Source organism: Eurosta solidaginis, chromosome 5 (assembly GCF_040869045.1).
Source record: "Eurosta solidaginis isolate ZX-2024a chromosome 5, ASM4086904v1, whole genome shotgun sequence".
NCBI classification, from domain to species: Eukaryota; Metazoa; Arthropoda; class Insecta; order Diptera; family Tephritidae; genus Eurosta; species Eurosta solidaginis.
Window position 1 is genome coordinate 63,656,557 of NC_090323.1, and position 25,685 is coordinate 63,682,241.

General features: G+C 45.5%; 1 protein-coding gene across 4 annotated transcripts in view; it reads right to left on the bottom strand.

Annotated features, from left to right (window-relative positions):
* Positions 1-25,685, bottom strand: part of Neurl4 (neuralized E3 ubiquitin protein ligase 4) — a 117,197-nt gene that overhangs the window by 77,026 nt on the left and 14,486 nt on the right. The window contains exons 1-2 of one of the 4 annotated variants that reach the window (XM_067787675.1): positions 18,294-18,875; positions 17,885-18,241 (exon numbers count right to left, since the gene is read on the bottom strand). The exons of the other annotated variants lie outside the window; for them this stretch is intronic. Coding sequence (XP_067643776.1) covers positions 17,885-18,241; positions 18,294-18,542 — 606 coding nt within the window. The 5' untranslated portion in view covers positions 18,543-18,875. Of the gene's footprint in view, positions 1-17,884; positions 18,242-18,293; positions 18,876-25,685 lie in introns of those variants that run through there. 4 annotated transcript variants of the gene reach the window in all.

The window sequence follows — 25,685 nt, forward strand, 5'->3', positions numbered from 1 at the left end:
AAATCGATATGGGATGCCACCCCACTACTTTTAAAGCAGAAATCCATGCAATATAAGTTTTCGGTAGAGATTGTCTACGAAGAGCCTTATCCTCGAGGAGTATCGTCATTATGTCAGACAGCCAGACAACCTTACATGCCTTGCAGACTTACACAATTGCTTTGAAGCTAGTGGATGAATGCAATGGGAGCTAAAAACAAGATTTTGTTAGGATGGGTTCCCGGGCATAAATGGCGTGAATGTAATGAACAGACAGACTTTCTAGCCAAGGAGGATGCTTTAGCATAATTCTATGGTCCAGATCTCTTCCGCGTAACTGAGAAACAAAGCAGTTAGACGACACTGGATTGAATGCCCAGGGCAAAGGCAGGCCAAATTGTTTATCCAGAGACGATAGTACCAGCCAAACTCCTTAACCTAGGCAGAGAGGACCTACGCACTCTTACTGGGTACTATACCGGGCATTATAGTCTGCAATATCACCTAAGTAAGTTAAATCTATCCGATACACAAATTTGTCGCTTTTATGAGCTTGTGGATGAAACGCCGGGTATTCATCGCTCTGGCAGAACGAAAAACTTAGAAACAAGTTTTTTCATTAGAAAAATTATAATCGGGGTAGCCCCTTGGAAGTGATTTGGCAAGCACTTGAAATGTAATTCTGCCATGAAAAGGTTCTCAGCGAAAATTCATCTGCCTTGTAGATGCCGTTCGGAGTCAGCATAAAACATGTAGGTCGCGTCCCGCCAATTTGTAGAGAAAATTAAAAGGAGCACAACCCAAATTTGAAGAGAAGCTCCGCCTTAATCTCCTCTGAGGTAAATCGCGCCAAGTATTTATTTAATTTATACAGTTTCCTGCACGGATTGTTTATTCTAATACAGCATGTAAAGGGTATAGTGGAATTGTGGCGCCAGATAGTAAGCTATATCGGAGGTTATGTTTCAAAAACTACTCGATGAACAAACTCTATTCATGTACTTTTCAGGACCGGCTTGGCCTTTGACCTGGAGAAATTAAGCAAAATATGCGTATGAGTAACTATTATTCGAAAAAGTATATGTCCGAAACTAAAATTGCTAGAGGGGTCAAATCAACGCGAGGCTTTAGGTCATTGACCGAGACATGTTACGCATTTTTTTTTTTAATTTTAGGAATATATTTTTTATTAAAAATGTAAAAGAACAGAAATATAAAACAATTTTTTTCACGATCCCTGAGAGTTACATTGACGAAAAAAATAGATGTTAGTCGCCAACCATAGCAACAACACTGCCACAGCCGACCAAGGAATGGTGGGTATTAGGGTGGAGTGAATTTATTTTTTTTCGAAATCGCTTTTGGCTGACCTTCAAAAAGTTGGCTTTCTAGACAAGAAATAAGGTAGAAAATTTTTATTTCACTCATCGTATGTTTAGAGGTGCCCCAACGCAACTAAACATCGAAAAAGACGGTAGGTACAAAATTTTTTATTTAGATGGCGTGATAACCCCGGGGTATAAGTAATTATACGATTTTTTTTGTATGGTGCGGTGCATTGTACGGGGCGGCGCAACAACTAACCCACAGTCCGGCAATGGCTCGTGCTATAAATGCAAGCGTTCCGGCACTTGCCCTGACATGCCGAGTGGATTGGAGCGAGGGAGTAGGATAAAGTGGGAGTTTGTGTTCGCTCCACCGCTGGATGACATCCCGTACGTAACAGAAATGGCGCAGCTTTGTGAGCCTTAAGTTGACCAAGCTACCGGAATACGGTTGACATTACGATATCACATATTTGAGCTTTGAAAACCATTTGCCTCTGCACCTTTACCCTCTCCGAGTGAAGTCTACCTTCCCGGAGGGACGAACCTACATATATTGAGATTTTTTTTTTTTATGAACATATAATTACACTTTTGCATACACCTTAGGATTTTTTTTCCTTTTTGAAATAAATTTTTGAGCATAGTTGCTTCCGGGAACCACTCGGCGATCCGAGGGCCAGAGTAAATCATTGGGTATAGTATCGTGCCATTGGTAAGGAAGTTAGTTGCTGGCACCGACACGTTAGCGACCTCGAGTGAGCATCGTCGTTTTCCTGAACATGTCGGAAGTCAATTTTGGGAAATACAGTGCGCCGTATATAGCAAGATACAGAGATGAGAAATCCGTCAAGGAAGAGAACATGGCTCCGAATTGCTACAGGCGGCGAGGTCGATGAAGGCACCGACGATGAGACCAGGCCAATTGAGAAAGTGGCGGAACGCGGCGCTGGAGCGGGCGCCAACCAAGAAAACAACAACGAGGCCGAAACTCGCGACAAACAGGACCAGTCGCACATGATGACGCCCACGCCCAAAGTGGTTTCCAGCCCCAACAACGCAACCGCCGACGTGATGGGCAATGTGCTAATGCAAAAATTCGAGATGATGTTTGCCCAATATCAATTGGAAATGAGTCGCCCGACCACGGAAGCGGTCAAGGAGGCTATGAATACGCTTAGGAGGGACATGCACGGTTTGGCGGGCAGACTGCCGACACCAGAGGACACGGGCGCGCGAGATCGGAGAGGATCAGAGCGCGACGACTGGCTGTTGCACGCGGAAGCTGGAGCGGCAAGCGACAGCGCCGATGAGCAGGAGCAAAGACTAGCTCTTCCAGCCGCGGAACGCCGAGTAGAGGGGGGTGCGCGATACGAAAGAGGCGCGACGAAGACCATACGCGATTGGCACTTGAAATTCGATGGCGGACCGAAGGCAATACCGATTGAACGATTCCTGATCCGACTTGACATGCTTCGCAAAAAGCACAACATCCCGTCGCGGGACTTGTACGCCAACTTTCACCTGTTGCTCGACGGCCACGCGCAGGAGTGGTACTGACTGTACACTGAAGAACATCCGGATGATAGCGTCTTGGACTTCCAGGCGTTCCGGGCGGGAATAGTGGAACATTTTGGCAAAGCGGACTGCGATGAAGAAAGTCGTCAGGCTATAAACGCGCACAGGCAAGAATACAAGGAGAAGTGCGAGAGGTATTATTCCTCAAATCTCTTGCTGGCAGTACTTGGGGTAAAGATAAAGAAACGCTCATTACCACTTACAAAGCGCTCCCCAAGGCAGCCGGTTCTATGTACCGGAGCGACTCGGGATTTTTCCCGACCAAAGGCTGTCATTTCAGTGTAACCCCATTTAATTTGCTGCGTCCCACCCACAAATTGTCATCCTCCCAGCAGCTCCTTGCAGCGGGACTGCGCCGTACTCTCCTGTTGTTGTTGTTGTAGCAATGCTCGCCCCACCTAATAGCCGCGACCGATCACAAATTGTCATCAATATCCTCTAACGGGAGTCCAAGGAAACTTGCCGTTTCAACAGGGGTGGACCATAAGGAAAGGGGTGTTAGAGGCGTTGGTTCCACATTACAATTAAAGAGATGGTTGGTGTCATGTGGGGACACATTGTAAGCAGGCATACATTTTGTATGTCGGGGTTGATTCTGGATAGGTAAGAGTTTAACCTGTTACAGTATCCAGAACGAAGTTGAGCAAGAGTGACACGCGTTTCCCTGGGGAGTATGCGTTCCTCTTCTGCGAGTTCTGGATATTTTTCTTCAAGTACTGGATTCACCGGGCAATTCCCGACATAAAGGTCCGACGCCTGTCTATGGAGTTCACCAAGGACCTGCTTGTGTTTTTCCGCTTGATACGGCTGGGTTCTCAGGTGCCGTATTTCCTCAAAATGCTTACGGAGATGACTCCCTAGGCCCCCAGGCGGTGCTGGTTCGTCAATCAGATGTCTGTTGGGATGCCCAGGTTTCTGGGTATTCAACAGAAACTGTTTGGTCAGCATCTCATTTCTCTCCCTGATGGGGAGTATTCTCGCCTCATTATGCAGATGGTGTTCTGGGGACATAAGAAGACAGCCCGTGGCGATTCTGAGAGCAGTATTTTGGCAGGCCTGTAGTCTCTTCCAGTGGGTGGTTTTTAGGCTTGGCGACCATATGGGTGACGCGTAGCACGTAATCGGCTGGCTAATTGCTTTGTATGTGGTCAAGAGCGTTTCTTTATCTTTTCCCCAGGTACTGCCAGCAAGGGATTTGAGGATTTTATTACGGCTCTGAATTCTTGGAACAATTGCGGTTGCGTGCGCACCAAAATGTAGATCCTGATCAAACGTCACACCCAAGATTTTGGGGTGTAGGACAGTCGGTAGCGTAGTGCCATCGACGTGGATGTTCAATATGGTCGACATTTGGGGCGTCCATGTTGTAAATAAGGTCGCGGAAGATTTAGTCGGTGACAATGACAGGTTTCGCGAGGCGAAAAAACTGGAGAGATCAGGGAGGTATCGAACCCATTCCGGGTCCTTCTCCTGACCCCGGTCCTGAGAAATGGTTTTGCTGCGTTTGCCGGAAAATAATCTTTTTAGGACGGTCATACTCTAGTCATTGTATCACGTGCAAGGGATGGTTGCATCGCACAGATTGTTCTGGGCTAAATCCCAAAACCCGACGTCCTCGTAACTTTCATAAATATTTTGTGGCTCCTTGCTGTTCACGCCCAAGGGCATCCCGTAGTCTACGCCTCATCGCCCCCCCCCCCCACTACCTTCCAGCAGCACCGCTGCTCAGCCAGCCACAACAAGTACCCGCTGCTGCTCGCGCCCAACGGCGCCACCAGCTCATACGGCCGCTCCCACTCATAGCTACAATCTCCGTAGTATAGTAGGTAGCGATGCCGAGCATCAGCCCCGCCCGTCTTCTTCCCCCTCTTTTCTGGCAGCAATCGTGTTGGTTAGGAAAACAGACTCTTATTCCCTACCACCTTTTGCCCCGTTTGCCAGCACAGAATATATATGATTGTGTCATCCGCCCAATGCACCTCCTGGCTTGGACGGTGCCACTTTCCTAGATGTTCTGGTCTCCGCGACGGCAACCCCCCCCCCCCCCCCCGACTACACTGGGTACCCCAATGATTACCCAGGGACGTCCAATCCCAGGGCAACAACAGCAATTGCGTCCTGGCCTCCCACAACTCAGGCGTAGTCACCCGTCACTTACTCCTAGAGTGACGACGTCTCCCCCGCTGCACTACAGAATTCTGCAGTTAAACTGTAATGGATTAACTGGGAAGATCACAGAGATAGTCGATTTCATGAAGCAGCACAACATCCGCATCGCTGTGATTCAAGAGACTAAACTCACAGCTCTGCAGACCTGTTCTGGGTATAATGTCCACAGAAAAGATCGCGAGAGCGGAAATGGAGGCGGTCTCGCGTTTATCATACACCACTCAGTGCAATATCATATATTTGATACCGACATGTCTTAGAACGTCACGGCTTATCTGTCCGGTCAGGCGATGTAAACCTAGAAATCATCAACATCTACAACCCTCCTGCCACCTGTTGCCCGAGTGGATACCGCCCTAATATCAGATCCCTACTCACTGGCGATAACCGCATTATCTCAGGCGATTTCAATGTCCATCACGATATATGGCATTCAAACCTGCAGGCGGACAGCAGGGGTGAGATGTTGGCGGATAAAATAGAAGAAACAACGTTCGCTTCCCAAGGCAGTCGGTTCTATGTACCGGAGCGACTCGGGATTTTTCCCGACCAAGGACTGTCATTTCAGTGTGACCCCATTTAATTTGTTGCGTCCCTCCCACAAATTGTTATCCTCCCAGCAGCTCCTTGCAGCAGGACTGCTCCATATTCTCTTACTCCGGGAAGGCATCGAATCCAATCCGGGTCCGTCTCCTGACTCCGGTCCTGAGAAATGGTTTTGCTGCATCTGCCGGAAAAGAATCTTTTTAGGACGGTCATACTCTGTTCAGTGTGTCTCGTGCAAGGGATGGTTGCATCGGACAGGTTGTTCTGGGCTTGATCCCAAAACCCGACGTCCACGTAACTTTTATAAATCTTTTGTGGATCCTTGCTGTTTACGCCCAAGGGCGTCCCGTAGTCTACGCCTAAGCGCCCCACTACCTTCCAGCAGCCCCGCTTCTCAGCAAGCCACAACAAGTACCCGCTGCTGCTCGCGCCCCACGGCGCCAACAACTCAAACAGCTGCTACCACTCATAACTACTACCTTCGTAGTAGAGTCGGTAGCAATGCTGAGCATCAGCCCCTGCCCCCGTCTTCTCCCCCCCCCCCCTCTTTTCCGGCAGCAATCGTGTAGGTCAGGGAAACACACTCTTAGTCCCTACCCCCGTTTGCACCGTTTGCCAGTACAGAATATATAGGTTTGCGACATCCGCCCAATGCAGCTCCTGCCTTGGGTGGTGCCACTTTCCTAGATGTTCTGGTCTCCGCGACGGTAACCCCTCGACGGGTTTCATCGCGCCATGTTGCCAGGTCGCAAACCCAAATCATCCGGGTACCCCAATGCTTGCCCAAGGACGCCCAGTCCCAGGGCTACAACAGCAATTGCGTCCTGCCCTTCTACAACCCAGGCGTAGTCACCCGTCACTTACCCCCAGAGTGGCAGCGTCTCCCCTTATGCACTTCATAATTCTGCAGTTAAACTGTAATGGACTAACTGGGAAGATTACGGAGATAGTCGATTTCATGAAGCGGCACAATATCCGCAATGCTTACCTAAGGACGCCCAGTCCCAGGGCCACAACAGCAATTGCGTCCTGGCCTTTCACAACCCAGGCGTAGTCACCCGTCACTTGCCCCCAGAGTGGCTCCTTGCTGTTCACGCCCAAGGACATCCCGTAGTCTACGCCTAAGCGCCCCCCCCCCCCACTACCTCCCTGCTGCTCAGCAAGCCACAACAAGTACCCGCTGCTGCTCGCGCCCCACGGCGCCAACAACTCAAACAGCTGCTCATAACTACTACCTTCGTAGTAGAGTCGGTAGCAATGCTGAGCATCAGCCCCTGCCCCGTCTTCTCCCCCTCTTTTCCGGCAGCAATCGTGCAGGTCAGGGAAACAGACCCTTAGTCCCTACCTCCGTTTGCACCGTTTGCCAGCACAGAATATATAGGTTTGCGACATCCGCCCAATGCAGCTCCTGCCTTGGGTGGTGCCACTTTCCTAGATGTTCTGGTCTCCGCGACGGCAACCCCCCGACGGGTTTCATCGCGCCATGTTGCCAGGTCGCAAACCCAAATCATCCGGGTACCCCAATGCTTGCCCAAGGACGCCCAGTCCCAGGGCTACAACAGCAATTGCGTCCTGCCCTTCCACAACCCAGGCGTAGTCACCCGTCACTTACCCCCAGAGTGGCAGCGTCTCCTCTTATGCCCTTCATAATTCTGCAGTTAAGCTGTAATGGACTAACTGGGAAGATTACGGAGATAGTCGATTTCATGAAGCGGCACAACATCCGCATTGCTGCGATTCAAGAGACTAAACTCACAGCAAGATCTACATTGCAGACCTGCTCTGGGTATAATGTCCACAGGAAAGACCGCGAGAGCGGAAATGGAGGCGTCCTCGCGTTTATCATACACCACTCTGTGCAATATTATATATTTGCTCCTGGCATCGACCGCAGGGACAATGTCTTAGAACGTCAAGGCCTATCTGTCCGGGCAGGCGATGCAAACCTAGAAATCATCAACATATACATCCCTCCCGCCACCTGTTGCCCCAGTGGATACCGCCCTAATATCAGAGCCTTACTCACTGGCAACAATCGCATTATCTTAGGTGATTTCAATGCCCATCACGATCTATGACATTCAAAATTGCGGGCGGGACAGTAGGGGTGAGATGTTAGCGGATCAAATAGAAGAAACGACGTTCTACACAATAAACGGAGACGCCCCCACACGTATGGTAGGAAGCTGTCACAGTTCACCAGATATCTCAATCGTGAGTGCAGAACGCGTAAACTGCGTCAACTGGCAGCCGATGGTAACATTGGCATCCGACCACCTGCCCATACTTATTTCGCTCGAGCGTACCGCCGACTTCATCGTCACCGAAAAACGCACTTTCATAAACTTTAAAAAAGGAAAGTGGGAAGAATATAAATCTTTTACAGACAACCTCTTTGCTGCCCTCCCTATCCCTACTGATGCCCGCCAAGGGGAGCGTGCCTTCCGCAAGGTCATTGAATCCGCCCCGGCACGTTTCATTCCCGCTGGGAGAATTCCCGAAATCCGGCCCCACTTCCCGGCGGAGGCCGCATACTTAGCGAGAGAACGTGACCTTATAAGGCAGCTTGAGCCAGGCGACCCCCAAATAAGGGATATAAACCAACGCATCAGATTGCTTGTGGACGAACACAAGCGGGCGAAATGGAAGGAGCACCTAAGAGGTTGTAACCTCTCTACCGGCGTGGGTAAACTTTGGTCCACCGTAAAGCCCCTATCGAATCCGACTAAGCACAAAGACAAAGTTTCCATCGCCTTTGGTGACAAAGTGCTGTCGGGTGCGAAAAAATGCGCGAGCGCTTTCTGCCGACAATATATAATGCACTCTACGGTCGACAAAGATAGACGGACGGCCAACAGACACGCACATAAACACAAATTCAGCGCGTCACCAATCACCATCACCGCTAAAGAGGTTGAGGACGCCATTGGTCATGCTAAACCATCCAAAGCAGTGGGCCCAGACGGCATAGCAATGCCGATGCTTAAAAGCCTAGGGAAAGAGGGTTTCAAATATTTAGCGAAGGTCGCGGCTGTTAGGTGGGGCGAAGCACTGCTATAACAACAACATCACAAATTGTCATCAATATCCTTTAACGGGAGTCCAAGGAAACTTGCCGGTTCAACAGGGGTGGACCATAAGGAAAGGGGTGTTAGAGGCGTTGGTTCCACATTACAATTAAAGAGATGGTTGGTGTCATGTGGGGACACATTGCAAGCGGGGCATATGTCGGGGTTGATTCTGCATAGGTAAGAGTTTAACCTGTTACAGTATCCAGAACGAAGTTGAGCAAGAGTGACACGCGTTTCCCTGGGGAGTATGCGTTCCTCTTCCGCGAGTTTTGGATACTTTTCTTTAAGTACTGGATTCACCGGGCAATTCCCGGCATAAAGGTCCGACGCCTGTATATGGAGTTCGCCAAGGATCTGCTTGTGTTTTTTCACTTCATACGGCTGGGTTCTCAGGTGCCGTATTTCCTCAAAATGCTTACGGAGATGACTCCTTAAGCCCCTAGGCGGTGCTGGTTCATCAATCAGATGTCTGTTGGGATGCCCAGGTTACTGGGTATTCGACAGGAACTGTTTGGTCAGCATCTCATTTCCCTCCCTGATGGGGAGTATTCTCGCCTCATTATGCAGATGGTGTTCTGGGGACATAAGAAGACAGCCCGTGGCGATTCTGAGAGCAGTATTTTGGCAGGCCTGTAGTTTCTTCCAGTGGGTGATTTTTAGGCTTGGCGACCATATGGGTGACGCGTAGCACGTAATCGGCTGGCTAATTGCTTTGTATGTAGTCATGAGCGTTTCTTTATCTTTTCCCCAAGTACTGCCAGCGAGATATTTGAAGATTTTGTTACGGCTCTGAATTCTCGGAACAATTGCGGCTGCGTGCTCACCAAAATGTAGATCCTGATCAAACGTCACACCCAAGATTTTGGGGTGTAGGACAGTCGGTAGCGTAGTGCCATCGACGTGGATGTTCAAAATGGTCGACATTTGGGGCGTTCATGTTGTAAATAAGGTCGCGGAAGATTTAGTCGGTTGTTGTTGTTGTTGTTGTTGTAGCGATTAGTTACTCCCCGAAGGCTTTGGGGAGTGTTATCGATGTGATGGTCCTTTGTCGGATACAGATCCGATACGCTCCGGTAACACAGCACCATTAAGGTGCTGGCCCGACCATCTCGGGAACGATTTATATGGCCACATTAAACCTTCAGGCCATCCCTCCCTCCCCACCCCCAAGTTCCATGAGGAGCTTGGGGTCGCCAGAGCCTCGTCTGTTAGTGAAACGGGATTCGCCGCTCGAAGGTGAGGTTGACAATTGGGTTGGAGAAGCTATATATTGCGCTACACAACCCCTTGAATCCCAAGATTTAGTCGGTGATAATGCCAGGTTTCGCGAGGCGAAAAAACTGGAGAGATCAGGGAGGTAGCCGTTTATTTTATTGCATAGCGATCGATCTTTGGGCCTGGGCCTGTGGCCATTATTGTGCAGTCATCGGCGTAGGAAACGATTGTGACTCCTTCCGGTGGTGAAGGTAGCTTAGATATGTAGAAATTAAACAAAAGTGGGGATAGGACACCACCCTGTGGCACCCCTTGTTTAATTCTCCTTGGTTTTGATGTTTCGTTTCTAAATTGCACCGATGCTTGCCGACCACCCAGATAATTTGCGGTCCACCTTTTAAGACATGGGGGAAGGGTAGACCCTTCCAGGTCCTGCAGTAACGAGCCATGGTTGACCGTATCGAAAGCTTTTGATAGGTCTAGCGCTACGAGTACTGTTCTATGGTGGCGGTATTGATTTAAACCGCAATTTATCTGGGTGTTAATGGCATTTAGCGCGGTGGTAGTGCTATGGAGTTTTCTGAGGCCATGCTGATGAGGGGCTAGCTGCAAATTTTCTTGGAAATAAGGGAGCAAAATGGCTTCAAGCGTCTGTGCCACTGGCGATAGGAGAGATATCGGACGATACGACTCACCTATGTTAGCTGGTTTCCTAGGCTTTAGTAGCGGGACCACCTTGGCCATTTTCCATTTCTCAGGTATGACAAAGGTGGAAAGAGACAGATTGAAGACATGCGCTAAATATTTGAAACCCTCTTGCTCTAGGATTTTAAGCATCGGCATGGCTATGCCGTCTGGGCCCACTGCTTTGGATGGTTTAGCACGACCAATGGCGTCCTCAACCTCTTTAGCGGTGATGGTGATTGGTGACGCGCTGAATTTGTGTTTATGTGCGTGTCTATTGGCTCTCCGTCTATCTTTGTCGACCGTAGGATGCATTATATATTGTCGGCAGAAAGCGCTCGCGCATTTTTTCGCGTCCGACAGCACTTTGTCGCCAAAGGCGATGGAAACTTTGTCTTTGTGCTTAGTCGGATTCGATAGGGTCTTTACGATGGACCAAAATTTACCCACACCGGTAGATAGGTTACAACCTCTTAGGTGATCCTCCCATTTCGCCCGCTTGTGTTCATCCACAAGCAATCTGATGCGTTGGTTTATATCCCTTATTTGGGGGTCGCCTGGATCAAGCTGTCTTATAAGGTCACGTTCTCTCGCTAAGTTTGCGGCCTCCGCCGGGAAGTGGGCCGGATTTCGGGAATTCTCCCGGCGGGGATGAAATATGCTGAGGCGGGCATCAGTCGGGATAGGGAGGGCAGCAAAGCGGCTGTCTGTAAAGGATTTATATTCTTCCCACTTTCCTTTTTTGAAGTTTATGAAATTGCGTTTTTCAGTGACGATGAAGTCGGCGGTACGCTCAAGCGAAATAAGTATGGGCAGGTGGTCGGATGCCAATGTTACCATCGGCTGCCAGTTGACGCAGTTTACGAGTTCTGCGCTCACTATTGAGATATCTGGCGAGCTGTGACAGCTTCCTACCATACGTGTGGGGGCGTCTCCGTTTATTGTGCAGAACGTCGTTTCTTCTATTTGATCCGCCAACATCTCACCCCAACTGTCCGCCCGCAAGTTTGAATGCCATAGATCATGATGGGCATTGAAATCACCTAAGATAATGCGATTGTTGCCAGTGAGTAAGGCCCTGATATTAGGGCGGTATCCACTGTGGCAACAGGTGGCAGGAGGGATGTAGATGTTGATGATTTCTAGGTTTGCATCGCCTGACCGGACAGATAGGCCTTGACGTTTGTGATCGGTCGCGGCTGTTAGGTGGGGCGAAGCATTGCTACAACAACAACAAGAACAAGAAACAACGTTATGCACAATAAACGGAGACGCCCCCACTCGTATGGTATCGCCAGTAGACAAGACACTTGAAGCCATTTTGCTCCCCTATTTCAAAGCAAATTTGCAACTAGCCTGTCATCAGCATGGCTTTAGAAAACTTCATAGCACATCCACCGCGCTAAATGCCCCCCACCATAGAACAGTACTCGTTGCGCTAGACCTATCAAAAGCTTTTGGTACGGTCAACCATGGCACGTTACTGCACGTTAGATGGAAGGGTCTACCCTTCCACCAAGTCTTAAAAGGTGAACCGCAAATTATATGTGTGGTCGGCAGGCATCGGTGCAATTCAGGAATGCAACATCCAAACCAAGGAGAATTAAACAAGGGGTGACACAGGGTGGTGTCCTATCCCACTTTTGCTTAACTTCTACCTATCAAAGCTACCTTCGCCACCAGAAGGAGTCATTATCGTTTCCTACGCCGATGACTGCACAACAATGGCCACGGGCCCAGGCCCACAGATCGATGAGCTTTGCAACAAAATAAATGACTACCTCCCTGATCTCTCCAGTTTTTTCGCCTCGCGAAACCTCACATTATCACCGACTAAATCATAGGCGACCTTATTTACAACATGGAAGTCCCAAATGTCGACCATTTTGAACATCCACGTCAATGGCACTACGCTACCGACTGTCTCACATCCCAAAATCTTGTGTGTGACGTTTGATCAGGATCTACATTTTGGTGAACATGCAGCCGCAATTGTACCGAAAATCCAGAGCCGCAATAAAATCCTCAAATCTCTTGCTGGCAGTACTTGGGGTAAAGATAAAGAAACGCTCGTGACCACTTACAAAGAAATTGGCAAGCCGATTGCATGCTACCCGTCCCCGATATGGTCGCCAAGCCTAAAGACTACTTCTTATGTCCCCAGAACACCATCTACATAATAAGGAGAGAATACTTCCCATTAGGGAGAGAAATGAAATGCTAACCAAACAGTTTCTGTAAAATACCGAGAAACCTGGGCATCCCAACAGACATCTGATTGAAGGGGTTTAAGGGGTCATCTCCGTAAGCATTATGAGGCAATACGACACCTGAGAACACAGCCGTTTGATGCTAAAAACACCCGCCCCCTCTCCCCCAGCGGATTAAAAAATAAAAAAAAAATAAATGTAAGGCGCGATAACCTCCGAAGAGATCTAAGGCCGAGCTTCTCTTCCAACTTGCGTCGTGCTCCTCTTGATTTTCCCTACAAATTGGCCGGACGGGACCTACATGTTTTATGCCGACTCCGAACGGCATCTGCAAGGCAGATGAGTTTTCACTGAGAGCTTTTCATGACAGAAATACACCCGGAGCGCTTGCCAAACACTGCCGAGGGGCGATCCCGTTTAGAAAAATTTTCTTCTAATTTAAAAACCTTATTTCTAAAATTTTGAATTTGCTTTGCCCGGGGTGCGAACCCAGGGCATACGGTGTGGTAGGCGGAGCACGCTACCATCACACCACGGTCGCCGTCCCAGCGGATTAGGATGTTAGAATTTAACCGCGGTAGGTATGCCTGTCGTAAGAGGCGACTGAAATACGAGATTCAAGGGGTTGTGTAGCGCAGCCTTTTCAGGTTGCCAGCGCAATATATAGTTTCTCCAAACCCAATTGTCAACCTCACCTATCCGTGGCGAATCCTGTTTCATTAACAGTCGAGGCTCTGGCGACCCCGGACTCCTCATGGATCTAGGGGGTGGGAGGCCGAAATGGCCTAGAAGGTCGCATGTGGTCATAACAAATCGTTCCCGAGATGATCGGGCTTGGTACCGGAACGTACCGGATCTGCATCCGGCAAAGGACCATCAACTCGATAACACTCTCCAAGGTCTTCGGGGAGTGTCCTTTTCGCTACAACAACAACAACATGCTAAAAACACAAGCAAGTCCTCAGTGAACTCAAAGAATTAATTTCAATACGAGAATAACAGAGAACTCTTCTACCAAAATTGACTTGCTCTTTAGTAATAATGATCAAGTTAGGTCGGAAAATATAGTTGAATATAGAATTTTTTTTTATAGAATTTCGGATCATGAAACAATTAATTTCAAAGTGCCAACAACAAAGTTTTGCAAAATGAGAAGTTACTCTACTTTTACCTCATGTGAATACTATAGTTCCGAAAACCTTTTAAATAAGCTAAGAACATGCAATTTTAGCTTTATGCGGAATGCGGGAGTAGAAAATAAAACTACAGCACTGAACAATATTCTTACTGAAGTAATGCAAGCACTGACATATGTGAAGAGAACAAAAATACAACTGAGAAATAAATGGTATGACCGTGAGCTTACAGCTCTCCATAAAAGAAAACTTGACCTATATAAAATTGCCACAGAAACAGGATACTGGGATGAATACAATGTATTAAAGAAAATATACAAAAGTACAATTAGGTATAAGAAGAAGATGTATATGGAAGGCAGAGTTCACAGCAATAACATGAAGCGGATGTGGAAGTGTCTGAAAGACCTCGCAGAGCTTACAGATAACAAAAAACATATCACTAAGATAGTAATACATGGCGAATGCCTCGATAATGAGTATCATATAGCTATCATATCATATAGCCCTAAACAATTTGTTTGTACAGAGCATAGTCGAAATTAGTGATAGTATTGAAGAAGTGCCTACTGCATCCGAACTAAACGTTGATCGTTCGATCGCAATAGAACCATTTCTTTTCACTGACATTGTGTTAGATGATATAATGAATATCACAAAAGCTTTTAAAAATAAATATGGCGGAGAAAAGCTTTTATCTGAGAGTGTTTTCAAGGATTCCATGACGTACATTGGTAACTTTTACAAAGACATAATAAATGAGTCCCTAAATAATGGCATTGTTCCAAACTGCTGGAAAGTTTCAACAATAGTACCTGTGGAAAAAGTAAAAAATACAGTGAAACCGGAAGAGCTACGGCCAATCAATACGTTACCCTCAGATGAGAAAATTATTGAAATGGTGGTGAATAATCAATTGGTGGCATACCTAGAAAAGCACAAAGTTATTATACCAGAACAGTCTGGATTCAGGAAGAGCCATTCTTGTGAAACAGCACTCAACATGGTTATTGCAGAATGGAAAGAAGATATATCAGATAAAAAAGTTGTGGTGTCTGTCTTCTTAGACTTGAAACGGGCCTTTGAAACAGTTGATAGACGGAAATTGTTGAATGTTTTTTTCAAAACTGGTGTCAGAGGACAGACTTTGGATTGGTTCCGAAGTTATCTCAGTGACAGAAAGCAAAGGACGGTAAATGGAAACGCAGTCTCATCGGTTGTGGATGTAGATATCGGATTGCCACAAGGTTCAGTACTTGCACCGATACTATTTACATTGTACATAAATGATATAAAAAAATGCTTAAAATATTGCAATATACGTCTTTTTGCGGATGATGCACTGCTCATCATCAGTGAGAAATATGCCGACTGTGCAATGCAAAAAGCACAAGAAGATCTTGACTCTCTATACAACTGGTTGTGCCTTAAAAAATTTAAGTTAAATATAGATAAGACTAAGTTCATGGTATTTTGCAAAAACCAGAACGTCATACGTAATAACGATTTAAACAATATAACCCTGAAGATAAAAAACAATTTAATTCAAAGAGGAAATGAAATGAAGTACTTAGGAGTTGTAATTGATGAAAACCTGAATTTTGGAGAACATATAAATTATCTTGAAAGGAAAATTGCGCAGAAAATAGGATTCATGTACAGAACATGAAAAGATATTAGTCAACGTCATAAAATAATGGTGTATGTTCAATTATTGAGCCGCACTTTATATACTGTCCTACAATTCTGCTGATAGCGAGTGATATGCAAATTAAAAGACTACAAATACAAGAAAAAAAAGCAATGCGATTTATATTGAAATGTCCCCCAAGAACATCAAAAACTATAATGCTGAATCGGTTAAACTGGCTTAGTATAAAACAGTCAATAAGTTACTTCACTTTGAAATTTATACATCATGTAAGATTAGGAATGCTACCGAGTTACCTGAGCAATAAAATATTATATAATCACGAGATCCATAGCTATGGAACTAGATACTGCAATAATATAAGACTGCCTAGAGTAAGAACAGAGTTCGCAAAGAAGACTTTAGAATACACTGGGTACAAAATGTACAATGAACTACCTACTGAGATAAAAGATTGTGAAAATATTAATGTTTAAAGTAAAATTATTTTTATATTGTAAAACACTTAATATTTAATGATACAAATGTTTAATTAACATCAACTAGGTCTTAAAGACCGTAATAAAGAAATATAATAATAATAATAATAATAAATTCACTAAGAGGGCACGTTACTGCAAGACCTGGAAGGGTCTACCGTTCCCCCATGTCTTAAAAGGTGGACCGCAAATTATCTGGGTGGTCGGCAGGCATTGGTGCAATTTAGAAATGAAACATCAAAACCAAGATGAATTAAACAGGGGGTGCCACAGGGTGGTGTCCTATCCCCACGTTTGTTTAATTTCTACATATCTAAGCTACCTTCGCCACCAGAAGGAGTTACTATCGTTTCCTACGCCGATGACAGCACAATAATGGCCACAGGCCCAGGCCCAAAGATCGATGCGCTATGCAATAAAATAAACGGCTACCTCCCTGATCTCTCCAGTTGTTTAGCCTCGCGAAACTTGGCTTTATCACCGACTAAATCCTCCGCGACCTTATTTACAACATGGACGTCCCAAATGTATACCCCGCTTGCAATGTGTCCCCACATGACACCAACCTTCTTTTCAATTGTAATTGGAGCCTAACCCTTTAACAGCAGCATCCCTATTATATTTATAATTCGGAAACTATACCTTTTTCAGTTTAACCCAGATATGCCGAGCGTATTGCATGTAGAACACCTGTTATTTTCAAAATATTTCGTAAACAGTAATTTAAACTAAGTAACCAACCTGTCGCTGTGCTACTGTACAAAACAGGCATCATAGTTTGCTTTGAAAAAAATTTCTGTTGCAATTCCTTGATTGCCTTTCTTAATATCAAAAAAGCGAGTTTTGTGAAATTGTCAAGTGTGTAGATGTCGCGTAATCGGTAAGAAAAAAATATTTAAGCCTATTTTGTTTTGTTCTGTTTTTTGTATATTTTTACTAAAAATAGTTGTAGAAATTGAGGTACACCCAATTTAAATGAAATAATAAGTACTCTAGAAGAATAAAAACAATTGTTCCTATATAACCAAAAATTACTACTTTTTCCTTGTGTATGTGCCTAGCGTACTACATGTAGTACACCCTACAAAATCGTTTAAAAATATTTTTTTAAATTTTATCTTAATTTCTGTAATATTTTATTTTAAAAGAACGGTATTAAAAAAAATTATGGAAATTGCTTCACCAGGAGTTCCGTCGGCATATCTGGGTTAAGTTCATAAAATTGCAATTGAAGTTCAGAAAATAACATTCGAAGCTCAGAAAATTAGAATTTAATTTCAGAATTTTTATTTGTAGTTCAATTGAATTGAATTTCAGAAAATATAACTGAAGCTGAAATGTAAAATCTGAACTTCAAATGAAAATTCTGAAATCTAATTGTAACTTTCTGAACTTTAATTGCAACTTTCTTAACTAAAACTGAAAAAGGTGTAAAACCATTAAGTTACTAGCCCGACCATCACTGTAGTGATTTGGTATAACAATGTTTATCCTTCTTCGGGATTCGCCTCGCGTAAATGACGTTAACAATTGGGTTGGAGAAGCTTTAAATTGTGCTGACGGTCCTTTGAAGAGGTTTCGTTATACAACTCATTGAGCCCCTTTCCTACGTTATCGAATGGTTCGTAGAACAATAAAGACATAATACATACTCGAACAAAAACTGTCAATCAGACAGGCCTGCTAGGTATGTGTATCCTAACTAGTTTCTTTTCTCGACACTTAAGAGAAGAGTGTTTTCGGTTGCAATTCTATCTTTTTGTCTATATTCGTTTCTTAAGACACTATGATATATGACCCTTTTAAATAAATAAATACAAATATAACCAAAATAGCCTTACCCCTGATCCACCAACATCCGTTGGGCATATTGACACCTGAACACAACGACCATACAGATCCACAAGAGCCCATAATGTCTTCGGCATATTTCGCGCAGCTATGCCTTGAGGTTCACCATTAACATAGAATACTAGTTCATTGGTGGACGTACGCATTACACCAACACGATCGCGTTCGCCTAGAGTCTCCAGATCGGTGCCATAAAATTCAATTAGGCAGACTCCATCTTTGCGTACATCAATGCCAGACATTACCCAAGTACCGTTACGCATGGCTGTTGCACAAGAAGGCAGCTCAAGCTTTTCTGGTGATTCTACTGTTACACCAATCTCAATACTACCGCCCCAAGAGTGATTCTAGAATATGTAAATTAGAAAATGAAATGGTCGTAGAAAATATTTCTGTTACCTTTTTTTCTATGACCACTTCAAACAGGACGTCGTCTATTAACGGATCTGCACTGAAGACAAGCGCATGACTGAAATCTCTCACAGAACGTGCTGCAGTACGGTTACCATTAGAAAGTGTTATACGCCTTCCGCAACGCTGATGGAATGTTTGCAGAGCCTGTAAATTGGCATTGGGTCCAGAGCCGCCACTGCTGTTAGTGTTACAATTTAACCCAGTTGCCCCCGTGCCGCCACCACCAGTAGCCATTGTAATTTATATTTAACAGATTATTATACTTGAACTTTGGGTACAATCAATTTTTACCCTAAATATTTTATATGTTCCCTTTTCCAGTTTACCAGTCGCGTAAATGTAACACTGCCTACACCCTAAGTACACAAAGCACACGGACCCGATGTCGATTGCTCTTAACTCCAACTTGATAAATCAACTGTTAAGGGATTCTTCTTTCCTCAATTTAAAATAGTAAAATATTTTTTCACAAATTCACGATGGGTGAAAATTTTGTGCGCACACCTTTTATCCTTTTATTCCCAGACGAAAAATGTAGTAAGCAAACCCAGCGTTGACATTTTATACATATATTATGGCGCCAAAGTGTCAGGTGAAAACGTAAATATTTACATACGAAAGCGTGTGTAAAAGAAGTGGTGATACACTCCAAAAAAAACGGCAATATGAGAAATATATATAAAAAAACAAATATATATGTGCAAACTTAGGTCGGTTACAGAAAAGAAGCAACGACGATTTTCAGTATGATTTGTCAAAACTTGTAAATTCACGGGTTAGGAATTCACCATTTGCTGTTTGAATGAACCTTATAGGGTAATTGTTAGGTAATATCCTACTTAAACTATCTCCAGAGATACAATTTTTCTTTTCCACCGTCGGGTTATTGTTGTCAAGGTCAATACGCGGGTTTTTACACCTCTCCCGACGCTTATAAGCAGTCGACCTCTGTTCTAGGCTTTTACCTAAACAAATTCAAAACCAACGGAAATAACGAGTTCCGTCTGCGAGAGCGACATTTGGTTGTTGTTGTTGTTGTTGTAGCAATGCTCGCCCCACCCAACAGGCGCGACCGATCACAAATTGTCATCAATATCCTCTAACGGGAGTCCAAGGAAACTTGCCGTTTCAACAGGGGTGGACCATAAGGAAAGGGGTGTTAGAGGCGTTGGTTCCACATTACAATTAAAGAGATGGTTGGTGTCATGTGGGGACACATTGCAAGCAGGGCATACATTTTGTATGTCGGGGTTGATTCTGGATAGGTAAGAGTTTAACCTGTTACAGTATCCAGAACGAAGTTGAGCAAGAGTGACACGCGTTTCCCTGGGGAGTATGCGTTCCTCTTCTGCGAGTTCTGGATATATTTCTTCAAGTACTGGATTCACCGGGCAATTCCCGACATAAAGGTCCAACGCCTGTCTATGGAGTTCACCAAGGACCTGCTTGTGTTTTTCCGCTTCATACGGCTGGGTTCTCAGGTGCCGTATTTCCTCAAAATGCTTACGGAGATGACTCCTTAGGCCCCTAGGCGGTGCTGGTTCGTCAATCAGATGTCTGTTGGGATGCCCAGGTTTCTGGGTATTCAACAGAAACTGTTTAGTCAGCATCTCATTTCTCTCCCTGATGGGGAGTATTCTCGCCTCATTATGCAGATGGTGTTCTGGGGACATAAGAAGACAGCCCGTGGCGATTCTGAGAGCAGTATTTTGGCAGGCCTGTAGTTTCTTCCAGTGGGTGGTTTTTAGGCTTGGCGACCATATGGGTGACGCGTAGCACGTAATCGGCTGGCTAATTGCTTTGTATGTGGTCAAGAGCGTTTCTTTATCTTTTCCCCAGGTACTGCCAGCAAGGGATTTGAGGATTTTATTACGGCTCTGAATTCTTGGAACAATTGCGGTTGCGTGCGCACCAAAATGTAGATCATGATCAAACGTCACACCCAAGATTTTGGGGTGTAGGACAGTCGGTAGCGTAGTGCCAACGACGTGGATGTTCAATATGGTCGACATTTGGGGCGTCCATGTTGTAAATAAGGTCGCGGAAGATTTAGTCGGTGACAATGCCAGGTTTCGCGAGGCGAAAAAACTGGAGAGATCAGGGAGATAGCCGTTTATTTTATTGCATAGCTCATCGATCTTTGGGCCTGGGCCTGTGGCCATTATTGTGCAGTCATCGGCGTAGGAAACGATTGTGACTCCTTCCGGTGGTGAAGGTAGCTTAGATATGTAGAAATTAAACAAAAGCGGGGATAGGACACCACCTTGTGGCACCCCTTGTTTAATTCTCCTTTGTTTTGATGTTTCGTTTCTGAATTGCACCGATACCTGCCGACCACCCAGATAATTTGCGGTCCACCTTTTAAGACATGGGGGAAGGGTGGACCCTTCCAGGTCTTGCAGTAACGAGCCATGGTTGACCGTATCAAAAGCTTTCGATAGGTCTAACGCTACGAGTACTGTTCTATGGTGGGGATATTGATTCAAACCGCAATTTATCTGGGTGCTAATGACATTTAGCGCGGAGGTAGTGCTATGGAGTTTTCTGAAGCCATGCTGATGAGGGGCTAGCTGCAAATGTGCTTGGAAATAAGGGAGCAAAATGGCTTCAAGCGTCTTTGCCACTGGCGATAGGAGAGATATCGGACGATATGACTCACCTACGTTAGCTGGTTTCCCAGGCTTTAGTAGCGGGACCACCTTGGCCATTTTCCATTTCTCGGGTATGACAAAGGTGGAAAGAGACAGGTTGAAGACATGCGCTAAGTATTTGAAACCCTCTTTCCCTAGGTTTTTAAGCATCGGCATGGCTATGCCGTCTGGGCCCACTGCTTTGGATGGTTTAGCGCGACCAATGGCGTCCTCAACCTCTCTAGCGGTGATGGTAATTGGTGACGCGCTGAGTTTGTGTTTATGTGCGTGTCTATTGGCTCTCCGTCTATCTTTGTCGACCGTAGGATGCATTATATATTGTCGGCAGAAAGCGCTCGCGCATTTTTTCGCATCCGACAGCACCTTATCGCCAAAGGCGATGGAAACTTTGTCTTTGTGCTTAGTCGGATTCGATAGGGACTTTACGGTGGACCAAAGTTTACCTACACCGGTAGAGAGGTTACAACCTCTTAGGTGCTCTTCCCATTTCGCCCGCTTGTGTTCGTCCACAAGCAATCTGATGCGTTGGTTTATATCCCTTATTTGGGGGTCGCCTGGATCAAGCTGTCTTATAAGGTCGCGTTCCCTCGCTAAGTTCGCGGCCTCCGCCGGGAAGTGGGGCCGGATTTCGGGAATTCTCCCGGCGGGAATGAAATGTGCCGAGGCGGATTCAATGACCTTACGGAAGGCACGCTCCCTTTGGCGGGCATCAGTCGGGATAGGGAGGGCAGCAAAGCTGCTGTCTGTTGCAGATTTATATTCTTCCCACTTTCCTTTTTTGAAGTTTATGAAAGTGCGTTTTTCGGTGACGATGAAGTCGGCAGTACGCTCGAACGAAATAAGTATGGGCAGGTGGTCGGATGCCAATGTTACCATCGGCTGCCAGTTGACGCAGTTTACGAGTTCTGCGCTCACGATTGAGATATCTGGCGAGCTATGACAGCTTCCTACCATACGTGTGGGGGCGTCTCCGTTTATTGTGCAGAACGTCGTTTCGTCTATTTGATCCGCCAACATCTCACCCCTACTGTCCGCCCGCAAGTTTGAATGCCATAGGTCGTGATGGGCATTGAAATCGCCTAAGATAATGCGATTGTTGCCAGTGAGTAAGGCCTCGATATTAGGGCGGTATCCACTGGGGCAACAGGTGACAGGAGGGATGTAGATGTTGATGATTTCTAGATTTGCATCGACTGACCGGACAGATAGGCCTTGACGTTCTAAGACATTGTCACTGCGGTCGATACCAGGCTCAAATATATGATATTGCACAGAGTGGCGTATAATAAACGCGAGGCCGCCTCCATTTCCGCTCTCGCGGTCTTTCCTGTGGACATTATAACCAGAGCAGGTCTGCAATGCAGATCTTGCTGTTAGTTTAGTCTCTTGAAGCGCAGCAATGCGGATGTTGTGCCGCTTCATGAAATCGACTATCTCCGTAATCTTCCCAGTTAGTCCATTACAGTTGAACTGCAGAATTCTGAAGTGCATGAGGGGTGACGCCGCCACTCTAGGGGTAAGTGAGGGTTGACTACGCCTAGGTTGTGGAAGGCCAGGACGCAATTGCTGTTGTGGCCTTGGGACTGGGCGCCCTTGGGCAAGCATTGGGGTACCCGGATGATTTGGGTTTGCGACCTGGCAACATGGCGCGATGAAACCCGTCGGGGGGTTGCCGTCGCGGAGACCAGAACATCTAGGAAAGTGGCACCACCCAAGGCAGGAGCTGCATTGAGCGGATGTCGCAAACCTATATATTCTGTGCTGGCAGACGGTGCAAACGGAGGCAGGGACTAAGAGTCTGTTTCCCTGACCTGCACGATTGCTGCCAGAAAAGAGGGGGGGAGAAGAAGACGGGGGCAGGGGCTGATGCTCAGCATTGCTACCAGCTCTACTACGAAGGTAGTAGTCATGAGTGGTATCAGCTGTTTGAGTTGTTGGCGCCGTGGGGCGCGAGCAGCAGCGGGTACTTGTTGTGGCTTGCTGAGCAGCGAAGCTGCTGGAAGGTAGTGGGGATACGCTTAGGCGTAGACTACGGGACGCCCTTGGGCGTGAGCAGCAAGGAGCCACAAAAGATTTATAAAAGTTACGTGGACGTCGGGTTTTGGGATCAAGCCCAGAACAACCTGTCCGATGCAACCATCGCTTGCACGAGACACACTGAACAGAGTATGACCGTCCTAAAAAGATTCTTTTCTGGCAAATGCAGCAAAACCATTTTTCATGACCGGGGTCAGGAGACGGACCCGGATTGGGTTCGATACCTTCGCGGAGTAAGAGGATATGTAGCAGTCCTGCTGCAAGGAGCTGCTGGGAGGATGACAATTTGTGGGACGGACGAAACAAATTAAATGGGGTCACACTGAAATGACAGTCCTTGGTCGGGAAAAATCCCGAGTCGCTCCGGTACATAGAACCGACTGCCTTGGTAATTCCTTACTTTAGCTCACAGCTGCTAAAACTCAACCAAAAATATCGGGAGAGATGTCAAAAGACGCGCTTTCATCCCAGAACCACGAATCCGTAAGCGGAAGTTCAAAATTTTATTTCTGTCAAGAGATATTGTGACGAATATTAGCAACACTAAGGGATACAATAATCTCTAAGCCGATGCTAAGCAGTGACTTATATGCACATCAATAGATCAGTCATTATGTCTATGTCTACACATATGTACACACATGCAGCGTAGAAGAGACGCACAAACACATGCAGATATCTTATCTGAGATGCTCCCAAAAGTATGCAATTATAATTGTGGAAGTGTCGCTCACAAGTACACGCGCATATGAGAAGCTATACACGTTCATCTGTAGTTATATTTATATGGCAGTAACTAAGTAAATTCTGGAAGAGCCTAGAAGTATGCAAACGAGAAATCACAGAGTATAAAAGCACCAACAGTAGAGGCGCGACAATCAGTTTTGATTAAGCAAGCTATAAGTTGTGAAGTATTAGTGTTATTTTGAAGTACTTTAATAAAGGTAATTTTGCATTATTGAATAGTGGAGTTATTTATTCAACAGTTTAGTGATTCCAACGTTAGCAGAAGATTGCAAGTAAGGGGAATTGCAGTAAATTCGATACAATATTTAAAAAAAAAGGAGCGCTGCGAAATCGGGGTGGGATCCATAGCATTTTTGCGCAGAACACCTTTCTGCATTGGCGGCCTTGGGCCGCGCTTATAACAAATTACCCTGGTTGGGTCCAACTCCAGTTTGGAGACCAAATCTATATCCGTGCAAAACACTATTACCCACTCAACTCTAAAGCTAAGTATGGAGTCTCTTGGACTTTTTCCCACCAATTAACTTCACCTACACACTTTACTGACTCAAATTCTTCTTTGCTGGATTTATTTTTTGTGAATGATCCCCTGAAATTGCTCCACTACGATCAATTGTCTGCATCTTGCTTTTCAAAACACGATCTGATATTTCTTAGTTACAACTTTCAAACGTCTCACATCCAATGTTCCATTACGTATCGTGATTTTAGAAGCATAGATTACAGTTCCCTTAATGCAGCGGTGGAGTCGGTTGAATGGAGCTTGATTCGTACGCTGAAATCGGTCGATGATCAGGCATCATTCCTACAGAACCATATTATTAGGCTTTTCGGCAACCATGTGCCAGTGAAACTCAAAGCTGCTACACACAATAATACCCCTTGGTTTAGTGCCAATTTAAAACACTTAATTCACCAGCGTAACCTTGCTTACTCACGATGGAAAAGATACAAAACCCTGGAGGCTTACAACTGCTTCAAAGCAGCTAGGATCGCTGCAAACAAAGCCATTAGGTCAGCTAAGCAGAAATTTTATAATAACAAGTTTAGTGCTGCTCTGAGTTCGAATTAAACCTGGAAGTCGATCAAAGATATTGCTATCGGAAAATCCAAATGTGATATTTCTGTCCTCCGTGATGTAGACATTAACGAGATAAATATAAATTTTGTAAATCTGTCAATCTCAACTGACAATATATGTGCTGACAATTATTGTATTCGCGCTAATGTTGATGTTGGTCCTCTTGAGTTTGCTAGTGTCGATGATTGTGATGTCGTTCAAGCCATTCATCAGTAAAGTCTAATGCTATGGGGTTCGATGGTATATGTCCGAAATTTTTAAAAATAATTCTTCCTAAAATCCTTCCTCACTTAACCTACTTGGTTAACTCTGTGCTGACGTCCTGTGTATTTCCCAAATGCTGGAAAGTTGCTAAGGCAATCCCAATACCAAGCAAAACAAGGAGTTTAGACCTATAGCTATTCTGCCTTTCCTTTCCAAGGTCGTCGAACGAATTTTGCACTGCTAGATAAATACTTATGTGCAGGATAATAACCCAGTCTGGATTCAGGTCAAATCGTAGCTGTAAAACGGCGCTCCTATCGGTGATAGAGGATATTCGAGAACAAGTTGACAAAAATGTTACTGCTTTCCTAACTCTTCTCGACCATTCAAAAGCGTTTGACTCGGTCGACCACACCGTTCTCTGCAAGAAGCTGGACAACCTATTTAATTTCTCCAACTGTGCAACAGCTCTAATCAGATCGTATTTGGCCGACCGAACTCAGGCAGTAAGTGTTGGTAGCAGAAAGTCTGATTTCATCAGTGTTTTAAGAGGTGTCCCACAAGGCTCAATCCTTGGTCCCTTGTTATTTGTTTTATATATAAACGATTTGCCTGGTGTTCTCAAGTATTGTAATATTCACATTTATGCTGACGACG